General features: G+C 42.1%; 1 protein-coding gene across 1 annotated transcript; it reads left to right on the top strand.

The window, feature by feature from the left end:
- The first annotated feature begins 371 nt into the window (after positions 1–371).
- LOC147903621 (malate dehydrogenase, mitochondrial-like) lies at positions 372–9964 on the top strand. Its single transcript, XM_087400198.1, has 7 exons — positions 372–763; positions 1234–1407; positions 2090–2258; positions 2350–2411; positions 6025–6146; positions 6403–6520; positions 9457–9964. Exons 1-7 carry the CDS (start codon positions 554–556, stop codon positions 9595–9597), a joined length of 996 nt encoding a protein of 331 aa, XP_087256324.1. The 5' UTR covers positions 372–553; the 3' UTR covers positions 9598–9964.
- Positions 9965–11517: the final 1553 nt, after the last annotated feature.

The raw sequence follows: 11517 nt of genomic DNA, 5'->3' as shown, positions 1-11517 counted from the left end.
TGCAAGCCCGTGCACCGACTTGTTGACGCTTTGGCATGAGCGATGTGAGTAACCGGCATCCCAAGGGGGAGCATGGGGAATTGTTGACGCTTGGCCTCTGAGCGATGTGGACATCCCCATGCGCCCCCCTCCTTGGGTTCTCACTTCTCATCCCCTTGCACGCTTGCGTTCCCCCGCTCCCCCGTGTTACTCACATTGCGGAGGCCTGTGCAAGGGGATGAGAACCCAAGGAGGGGGGAGCATAGGGATGTCCACGGGGGGAGGTGGAAGAAAAGTGAAAAAAAGTGGAAAAATGGGGCAAAAAATCCACATTTCTATAATTGTAACCAAAAAATGCAAAAGGCACCAATCACGCCCCTATTGAATATCAAAGTTACCAAACCCACCTTGAAAAGAAGAAGGTCCGAAGAAGAAGAAGAAGCAGAAAACAGTAGCAACTCAGAGAAGAAGAAGAAGAAGAAGAAGAAGAAGATCTAGGGCACACAAAGAAGAAAGCTTTTTCTCAGAAGAGCTTCATTCTTCAGTAGTAGATCTCTTCTCCTCACAAGCTACCATGACTTTCGCTGGCCTCTTCCGTCGTGCCGCCCCCCAGACCCTTCAGCACCCCCGTAAGGTCGCCATCCTCGGTGCTGCCGGTGGTATCGGCCAGCCCTTGGCCCTCCTCATGAAGCTTAACCCCCTCGTCTCCCGCCTCGCCCTCTATGATATCGCTGGCACCCCTGGCGTCGCCGCTGATGTTAGCCATGTCAACACCAGAGCCGAGGTTAGTGTTGTTTTTTTCTGGTTTGCCCATTAGACCGCAGATGAGCGTGTTTGCCATGGTTTTCCGTTCCAGGATCCGCGAGGACAATCGTAGTAAGGTCTCGTTCTCATGCAAGATCCCCGTTGCAGTCAGTCTGTTCGCCTAATTGCGAGTTTGATCTGTGTTTCGTAGGGCTTTGAAAGTGTCGTGTGCTAAGTATAAAAATGTTATCAACCTTTCCAATCTCCTGCTAGTTGCAGAATTCCGCGTAGTCGCTTCCTGTCCATGGCTTTAATTCTGTTCTGTGAGTGTAAGCTCGAGGAAAATGTGAGATCGTGCCCAAATCAAGCGTACCTCTTCAAAGATGCACGATGCTACCTCTATCCGAGGGGACTTTGGAATTGTCGCGTGCATGTTAAATTTGTGCTATGTAGTGCCCCCCTTATCAATTTGAGTGCAAAGAACCTTAGCGCAATTTCCCTGGATTTTAGGTTGCAGGATATGCTGGTGAGGAGCAGTTGGGAACTGCTTTGGAGGGAGCGGACGTTGTTATCATTCCTGCCGGTGTACCTCGCAAGCCAGGCATGACTCGGGATGATCTCTTCAATATAAATGCAGGGATCGTAAAATCTCTGTGTACAGCTATTGCGAAACATTGTCCCCAAGTGAGCCTTCCAACATTTGCTATTTTTTACGCATCATCTCAATTTGTTTCTCTCTTTCATGCTGTATTTCAATGCTTAGTTTTATGCACGATAGTTGTGTAAGTACTAGCGGTGACTGTACGGTGAGCTAGAGGTGCATAAGAGCATCCCTGAAGGGACAAATTTGCTTTCTGATGGATTTGTAAGTCTTTACGTAAAGATTGATATTTCTTCCTTCTTGTCCCGAATGGTCACATTTTGATGTGTCTAAAAAAGCCGTTGTCATCTATGCATTACTTGTTTGCCCTTTGTTTTTGATTCGTCTCTAAGAAAGCAAGGGGTAGGTGGGTGCGGGGAGGTTGATTGGAGGGGGAGTTGGGAAGAGGATAATGGTTGTCAACCTTGTGGGAGGTCGAATGTATGTGTGCCCGCGTGTTTGATAAATAAATAAATAAATAAATAAATAAATAGTGTTTATGTATGAAGCTGTCAAATTAGCTTGGGATATAGCTATGTTGCATTCTTGTCCTCACATTTGGTCTGTCGTGCACATCTGCGCACCAAATTTGAATCAATTTTTTCTGAGCTGACAATCATATGTACTTCTGCTTATACTATGACATCAAGAGAGCTCTTACCTGGTTTTGTATTAAATTTATTACAACAGAAATCCATCCTCTAAAGTAACTTTCTATGTTTGTAGGCGGTGGTGAATATGATAAGTAACCCGGTGAACTCAACAGTTCCCATTGCGGCTGAGATATTCAAAAAAGCTAATACTTATGATCCCAGAAAGCTATTTGGCGTGACTACTTTGGATGTTGTGCGAGCTCGAACTTTTTATGCATCCAAGAAAGGTCTTTCGGTTGAAGGTATTGGTTTTGTATGATGCTATTGCTATTTGATTGGACTACGTGAGTTTCAAATCATATTTGTCAAATATGTTTTATTTTGGTCTTGCAGAAATCGATGTACCAGTTGTGGGCGGTCATGCAGGAATCACAATTCTTCCTCTTTTCTCTCAGGTTATTTCCTATTGAGTTAATTTTCTCTGTTGTTCTTTTGAGTAAGATCTCTTTGCTTCTGGCTTCAAATTTTTCTTAAGGCTATTTGGGGCTTTGCCTTTAAGGAAGTAGATCGACCTACCATGCTTAGGTTTGAAGAAATTTTATCTGATATAGTGTGTACACACACTGATGACGTCAGTGGGGATGTCATAGTAGCTAGTCCCTGCTATGCATGATGGAGTTTATGGTTTTCAACCTTGTGAGTGACTCTCATGAGATTGAAACTGCACTATGTTGTGTTTTTAGAGGATGAGTTTGGGAATGTTCCTGGACTCATCTAGGTATATGCTTCTGCCGTATTAGCGGACATGCAAATTTCACCTTGTGAAGTTTTCGTCCAAGTTGCGGCCTGCTGGTATTGTGATAATTCTTTCTATCTTAAATGGTGCGTTGCCCTATCAGCTAGATTTAGATTTAGATGCTCGTTGGGGAGAGACTAAAATGAAAATGTTTAGACTTCACAAGCAGTTGTAGCTTGAATGAAGAGATTTTGGACTACCTTTTGATTAGCCTTCTCCTTTAGTGCTAGCCTTCATCATGGTTGAGTCTGCCCTTCACCTTCGGAGTGCCGACTGAAACTCAGTACGAAGACTTTGTATAAATGGATGCTCAAGTATGTGTGGGTGTGTGGATTTGTATGTGTGAGAGCATATTTTTATACTATGGTCTACACCCATTGTTGGGCGCTGATGACGTCAGTGGGGATGTCATAGTAGCTGGTCCCTGCTATGCATGATGGAGTTTATGGTTTTCAACCTTGAGTGACTCCCATGAGATTGAAACTGCACTATGTTGTGTTTTTAGAGGATGAGTTTGGGAATGTTCCTGGACTCATCTAGGTATATGTGTACACACACACACACACTTTTTTTTGTAAAACTAGTAACTATATTATTAACATGAGATCAATGTACATGACATTAGACTCCGAGATAGAGCCTAATGGGAGAACTCAAAAACAGTCAGAAAACACTTCAAGGCTAGTAGCATCCAAGTCCCTCGCAGCATAACTATCATATAGAGATTGCTTGAGGGACATTCTGAAGAAAGCATATGCCTGAGGAAACTGTTGTCCCATCCTAGAATGCAATCTCTGTGTCCAAATGGTCCATAGTACCCAAAAGCGAGTTCAGTGAAAGAAAAGGAGGAATGGAGACTGAGATGAGAAGCATCCAAACATCTAGAAGAGTTTCTCGAGTCTGATGGAGGGAAACCGAAGCCGCAGCAAATGAGAGACGTGAGTGATCAATATCCGGGAATGCGAGCAAGACCATAATAGATGAGGAACTGTCTCACGGTGATGAGAGCAACGGGGGCAGGAAGGGGAAGCAATGCGACGTGCTGCCAATTTCACCCCAATGGAAAAAGCTCCCACTATACATCTCCAGAAGAAAAGCCTCTGTTTCAATGGCAATTTGGCTTTCCAAATTTCCTTGAGTCGTGATTGCCACCGGGATAAAGGCCTATCCAAATTCCAAAGAGTGTTGGCATGCTTATCAATCCATGGCAATGGAAGAAGAAATCTGTAGACCAGGTGTACACACACACACACACACACACACACACACACACACACAAACACACACCCCCACACACACTCACTCACTCACTTTTGTAAGACTAGGATAAATCCAATCGTACAAATTCGTATAGATAAATAGATAGAGAGAGAGAGATCCATGCCCGCGCGCACACACACACAAAATGGTTGTTTGTGTGGTTGAATGTGGTTGTAACTCCTAACTGGGATCAGATCTGCTCTCTGGTGCTGGTGTTCTTTGTGGATGCCTTTTCCTGTAGAGAAGTTTATGGTTTGTAGCTTTTGATAGTGGACTCCTATGATTATCAGGGACTCCATGTGCTTTGTGTGTTTTTATACTTCAATCATGTAACAAACTTTTGTTTTCATTATGTGTAGAGAGAGAGAGAGAGAGAGAGAGAGAGCCATGCGCGCACACACACTCACAAAATGGTTTTTTCTGTGGTTGAATGTGGTTGTAACTCCTAACTGGGATCAGATCTGCTATCTGGTGCTGGTGTTCTTTGTGGATGCCTTTTCCTGTAGAGAAGTTTATAGTTTGTAGCTTTTGAGAGTGGACTCCTATGATTATCAGGACTCCATGTGCTTTGTGTGTTTTTATGAAGTTCAATCATGTAACAAACTTTTGTTTTCATTATGTGTAGCTGGGCACTGATGACGACACAAGTGTTGCTTTGCTTGCTAAGTATGGCTTCCTTTTGTTTTTCAAAAAAGTTTTTGTTACCTTTTTTTCTTCTCTTTTGTTTTGTCTCTTATTTTCTGTGTGAGTTTAGAACAACAAAAAATCTAAATTTGTATGATTGGACATATTCTAGTCTTACAAAGGTATATTTTGTTTTTCATTACCTAGAGGCAAGCATATATTGGTGAGCTAAAACAGCTTATGCGTGACATTTGAAGGTCTATGAATTAGAATCTTATGCTCGTAGGCTGTGCATATGTCATAAGAACTCGTCCCTGCTCTGCATGATGGAGTTTTCTGGGTTTTACCTTGTAGTTGATTATTTTGAGTTCAAAACTGCAGTTTTGCTTCAGAGGATGAGTCTGGGCATGTTCCCAGATTCATCAAGATATATATCTAGTTTATGCCCTTCTTTGGTCTTAGCGCGTCTTGTAAGGATTTCAAAATTCCTTGTGTTACCATACCTGACATATATCACAATGTTCCTAGCATTATGGGCCTTGATATTATTTATTGGCATTCAGTGCTTGGATGATAGGGTACTTCCCCAACTTTTGATGAGCATGTAGGCCCCATATTACCGTTTAGTCAGCTTGGTGCTGATGCTACTTCATGCTCTTATCAGATTTCAGCAGATTTTACAACATCAATGCCTTTCAGGTTTAGATTTTAAATGCAGCATACACGCTGGTTGAACAGTGGCATTCATCAACTGTTTAGCATAGTAGAATCTATATTTTGTGTGTATAGAATGGGTATAAAATCTGCTGAAATCTTATCAGATTTCAGCAGATTTTACAACATCAATGCCTTTCAGGTTTAGATTTTAAATGCAGCATACACGCTGGTTGAACAGTGGCATTCATCAACTGTTTAGCATAGTAGAATCTATATTTTGTGTGTATAGAATGGGGTAAATTTTTGCTGAGGCCTTTCCGCCTACTTTCACCATATGCTTGCTTTCACTAAAGCATTTTTCCTTTGCAGGCTTTATCTTTCCTTTTTTTTGTTCTAACTTGATCCAGTACTTTACTGCTTTACTGTGAGATGCAAAAAATGACTGTTGCATATAAATCTTAAAGTTACGTGTGGTGGTCTTTGTTTGCCATCTCTAGCTTATTGTGCATGTCATTTTTAAACAATTCGTTTCCTTTTTCCTCAAGCTACAATAGCAGAATTGTATTCAGAAGTTTCCTTTTCCGGATACCTAGAATATGAATGTCTGTACGTCGATTGCAGATGGTGGCTACAATCAATTGTAATGAGAAATTTCTCCCTGGTTTTCTCTTGATCCCCCTATTTTTGTGAAGGTTTATGACTGCGAGTCCTGAATAACTTGTGTATTGTAGGCAACAAAAGGGGTTAAACTAACAGATGAAGAGATTGACGCGTTGACAAAGCGTACCCAGGACGGTGGCACAGAAGTAGTTCAAGCAAAGGCAGGAAAAGGTTCAGCAACACTATCTATGGCGTGAGTAATCATGATCTTCGAGATTTCTCTATCTTTCGTTTCTCTCCAGTAAATAGACTGCTGTTTGAGTGTTCAAATTGTTACGTCTCTCAAGATATAGCTATTCATAGCTTTCTTTTTGCCTTACTGGGAGATTTCCTTCCTCCTATTTTCCCCCCCTTAGATACGTATGTTAGGTCACTGCAATTTTTACTGAAAACTGTCATTGGATCATGTCAAGATCTTAAACTCTCAATATTTCCATCATTATTTGCAGGTATGCTGGTGCATTGTTCGCAGAATCCTGTTTGAAAGGCTTGAATGGTGAGGCTGATGTGGTGGAGTGTAGCTATGTGTCATCAAGCGTGACAGAATTACCATTTTTTTCTTCTAAGGTGTAGCCTCTTGCCCTTTTTGTACAATGATATCATACGATTTCTTGTTCAGTAGTTCACATCTTTACTACCTTAGTGAAGGACATAATTCATAGCCTTAAGTTAGAAATGTATTTTTGCCTCTTTGCAGAAACGAGACATAAGTGTAAAGTGCCATTTAACTTTTTATGTTTTAAATAAGAGAGAGAGAGAGTTTCTAGGTTTTTGGAAGTTTTTGTTTCTTGACTTGCTTGTTTATTTTTGCTTAAGTCACCTGCTTCATTTCTTCTTTATTTCTTGTTTTCATTCTCTTTTGTTTTTTTGACGTATTTTAGTAAGCACTGGGTTTGCCCAAGAGACTCCGTGGGTCTTTAGAAACCCAGTATAGCTGCTTATGCTTGGGCACTGATGACGACATAAGTGTTGCTTTGCTTGCTAAGTATGTCTTCCTTTTGCTTTTCTTAAAAGTTTTTGTTTACCTCTTTTTTCTTCTCTTTCATTTTCTCTTTTATTTTCTTTGTAGATTTTTGATCTTTAGAACAACAAAAATTCTAAATTTGTATGATTGGACTTATTCTAGTCTTACAAAGGTATATATGATATTGCGCTTGAGTGAAATTAAAATGCTGCAATATGCTAGATCAACCTTAAATGTTTGGGCTTATAAGGACCTTCACAAGTAAATCTATAAATGATCCCTACTCTCATATCAGATAATGTAGAAGGGTTTGGAGTCCAGGCATGTGCATGTACTTCCTATGGGGTTTACAGCAGTGTTTTTGAAAAGAGTGACATACTTGTGTATTGTTAGAAAAGAGAGTAGGAGAGGTCGCTTGCTAAGGATAACTCTCCCTGCAGTGGAGAGTATTGTGCCCAGGAATGACACGATGGTTAATTCCAATCCAACTTCACTTCCGTGATGTGTACTAAGTAGATGTGCAGACAATAAATGAACAATGCACGAGAGATGTAGAAACAGCAATATATATTATACAAAAGATGTGTATAGTGTGCCACCCTCTATCAGCAGAATGCTGACTAGATGTGGACCCCTGTGCCCAAAACTGTTCTCCTACCTCCTCTTAGCACCTCCAAAACACTTGGCCTGCATTGCTCTTCTAGAGCTTATGTGGGCCTTGTGTGTATGGTGCCCCGTGCACACAGCTTCCTGCTGCTCCTCCTGGACAGCCTATCTATCGTGAGGTAGTGCTTGCTTGTGGATGCTTGACCTCCTTGCTGTTGTGAAGGCAGCCCAATGGTGAGGCACAAGTTCCTCCTGATTCCATCTTCGTTTGCTGCTGTGAAGGCAGCCCCTTTAACTACGAAATGACCCCCAGATGGGCCCTTTTATAGGCTGGAGTCCCAGCTAGACTGCCTGCCCCAGTCTGTGAACTGGCTGACCAGTTCACACACCGGCCTGACCTGTTTCAGATCTAAACGAGATTGTTTCCAGTCGCTTTGCTGCCACGTGGCAGATCTGCTTACCACGCCTCTGTTGTGCATATCCCTGGCCTGTTCTGGATGTGCTAATCAGTTCCTGCAGCACCTGGGTCTATCATCTCCTGTGCCAGTTTGTTCTGGCTGCTGCGCAGCCCTACGCTGCTTGCAAGCCAGCTCTCACATCCTCTGCCAGATGATCCAGACTGAGACATCGCCTGCCAGCTCCAGCCGTCTCTTCCAGGTGCTGTTCCGATTTGATCTTGAGCTCAGTTGCAGCCCCAACCAGTGCACACAGATGGCTCTGCTGTCCCATGACCTGACCTGCTCTAGGTGCCTCTGTCTGACCACCAGACCTGCTCCGACAAGCTCCAATGCCAGCCCATGTGGCAGTCCTTTGCTTCTCATCGCTGCCCCCATGGGTATCCACGTTTGGGGGGGAGGTGACAACCTAAACTCTCAACGTGTATAGCCGTAGTTTATTTGACCATATAGAACATCTAAAGGTGGTTTTGACTATCCCTTGGAAGAAGGTTCTATATGCAAAGATGTCCAAGTGTGAGTTCTTAAATAGCAAAGTACTGCCTTTTTGGTGCTTGCCTGCTTATTTGATCTAAGCGCTGCATTTTTTATAAATACTGTTTGCTTGGAAATGCCCTCTAGCCAATCTCCAATTAGCATTTTCAACCTTGAATTGAATTGTTTGCTCAAGATGTGTTGTGATTGGAATGTATGCCCATCGTACTAGTTTAGGTGGTGTGTGATTTAGAGTCATGCTTAGTAGTAAGAATTCCTTACTCAAATGCCTGGAATCACCATCTTAGCTGGTGGTTAATCATGTGGACTGTCTCTCTCTCTCTCTCTCTCTCTCTCTCTCTCTCTCTCTCTCTCGGCAACCACATCAAATAGGCGGCTGGGTTTATCACATCGAAGATGCTGCACCCTATCTGTGTATTGGTCTGTGTGTCTCCTTGAATTGCCTCGTGGCCTGTTTTGCTCCACCAAGCTATGGTTGGAACCAGGACTTGGGACATGGGGCTTTCGTGAAGTGACAGGAGGAGCTGGAGTTCAAATCTTTCAGCCTTGAACCAAGGCATAACACAGTGCAAAACCTCTAGATGTGGATCCAAATGGCGTTACCGGTGTCACAATATGTCCTTTGTTTGCATCCAAGCTTGTCATGATTGCGTCTTATTCAAGGCATAAATCACGTTCGACCTCTCAAATGGTCAATAGCAATGCAGTCTTTTGTTGAGTGATCAGGTTGTTTCTGGATGTAAACACTTGCAGTTATCATTTTATTATGTGCGACATTTTATTCCCATGGCATGTCAAAGTGCATCTGGCGTTTCTCTCTTTTACTTCACATACATATATGATATTTTCCAGAAGGTCTACGGCTATACTGGTTTTTGCTTTTGAATATGTCTGTCGTAACTTGTGCGACATGCTTTTATGAACGAAGTCTCTGTGATGTAGTTTTGATAAATGATGCATTGTTTCTGGAATTTTGTTTGCAGGTGCGCCTTGGGACAAAGGGTGTAGAGGAAGTATTGCCATTGGGTCCATTGTCCGATTATGAGAAAAAGGCTCTAGATGCTTTATTGCCAGAATTGAAAGCTTCCATACAGAAAGGCGTTGACTTTGCTCACCAAAGCTAGGCAATTTTGCGTTCGTTAGCCAAGAAACACTGCCATATGGATAATAAACGACCCTCTGGCAGTTTCGTTCTGCCAGGTTTCATTTTTGACCATCTGAACACATTTGTAGAGATTATTCGATGCAGCGAGAGTTAATGCATTAGGACACAATAAGGCACTACTTCTGGGCAGGTGTAGCCCATATCTTTGGATAGGTCTGAAACTTGATACTTGGTCAATGCCTGAGCAGGCGGATTACACGTGTCATGGTTTACAAAGAGCAATGGATACTTTATGTATTCAGTCTTGTGTTGTTTCAATTTATTTATCGCTGTGCTTAATTTAGAAAGCTTGTGTGTAATGATGATATCCAATGGCTATGGTGAAGGAAATGTGTAGCAAGAGTTGAAAGTGGTGTTTTTTACATTCTTGTCATCACTTTTGGAGGTAAATGTCTCAGGGTGATGTGAAGTATGAAGTTATTTTTGAGCTGGAAAAGGTAAATTTAATGATCTCAAAGGTCAGTCTGTGCGACAGAAGCAGGATGTTTATATGATCACACTTGAGGCTTCAATTTTAGTTGTGGTGTTCAGTTGTCTTTTGAAATTTTTGGATGTGTTAATGAGTTGTTTCTGTTAAGCTCAGGCCTTTTGTTTCCTAGAGCACTCAATTCCTCATGGACTATTTTGTGCTGTCCTGAGGAATGTGCATTTCTTATCCTATCTAGCTATGATTGGTTGACCATCCTGATTCTTCTAACTTGTTTTCTGTCTTTGTGTTTTGAGGAATCTCTTGATGCTTTTAAAAAATGGCTCTAGGCAACTCCATGGGTGGAGTTACTTTCTTAGAGACGATTTTTTGGCTTAAGAGTACCACAAAATTGTATATGTTAAGGTATACGCATTTTTGTTGCTCTTTGTATATAAAGTCTATTTGCATTTCTCCATAAATTGATGATGTCAAGGTGCATGGATTTATGTAGCTTGGTTTAAGAAAGTGCTTAGACGGTGCATGAATCAAGGAAACACCTTTCCCCCCCAAGAGGAAAGAAATGTGTAATAGAAACTTGAAAAAGCCAATTCAAAGGATTGGCTATTTGTGAGGCATTGACCAAAAGTAAGTGGTGGCTGTTGTCCAGCGTGCCCCTTAGGATACCAGTTCATTGTCAGGGTATCCGCCAATGTGTAGGCTAAATAACCAACGGATTATTTGTGAAAATTTAAAAGGTACCTACTAGTTATGCCTTGTAGAATTGCTCTTGGAGTCTTCTTAGAACTCTGCCTCCTTTCTTGTAGACCTCATGTCTTTGTTGACAAGGGTAGCATGCTATGATATTTGTGAATGTTTGCTAGATGTTATTTGCCAAAGAGAGCTTCAAAGAGAGCTTCGAGCATCATTAGGAGGGTCGGGGGGGTAGTTTAGAACGTTTTGACGAATGACTCTGTTGATCGTGGTAGTCGAGATCATCTCGACGAGCAAATTCTCTCTACTTTGTCAACCCTACGACCATCCCTTAGGTGAAGACCTATCAAATCTTAGAATGTCTTGACGAATGATACTCCGTTGATCGTGGTAGTCGAGATCATCTTGACGAGCAAATTCTTGCTACTTTGTCAACCCTATGACCATCCCTTCAGTGAAGACCCATCAAATCTTGTGTGTCCTAGCAACAATCTTGGAAGAACATGGTCGTTCTTTGGGCCGTAGGGTAGCTCCATAAGGCAATCATCTCAAGGTATCTTCACACAACAAAGGCAGCTCTCCATCTACATCGATCACAAGTCTATAGGTTGGTCATGTGATTTTGGTCGCATTGAGAACGGCATCCAATTGTAAATGCTTGCAAATTTGGATGGTTAAGGGAAGCATGCCACCTTTGTTGTCCACTTTGACTTCCCACTCAGAGATGCTAGAACTACTCTCTTGGGTCCCATTGCACCC

This window comes from Dipteris shenzhenensis, chromosome 3 (genome assembly GCF_047967505.1).
Source record: "Dipteris shenzhenensis isolate YYH24624 ecotype China chromosome 3, Dip_SZ_1.0, whole genome shotgun sequence".
In the NCBI taxonomy this organism is placed as follows: Eukaryota; Viridiplantae; Streptophyta; class Polypodiopsida; order Gleicheniales; family Dipteridaceae; genus Dipteris; species Dipteris shenzhenensis.
This window is presented reverse-complemented; position numbering and strand designations above follow the sequence as displayed.

Coding starts and splice junctions, on each gene's coding strand:
- LOC147903621 (XM_087400198.1), top strand. CDS start 554: ATGACTTTCGCTGGCCTCTTCCGTCGTGCCGCCCCCCAGACCCTTCAG. Junction 2,259..2,349: donor GAAAGGTCTTTCGGTTGAAG/GTATTGGTTTTG, acceptor TTGGTCTTGCAG/AAATCGATGTACCAGTTGTG. Junction 6,521..9,456: donor TACCATTTTTTTCTTCTAAG/GTGTAGCCTCTT, acceptor TTTTGTTTGCAG/GTGCGCCTTGGGACAAAGGG.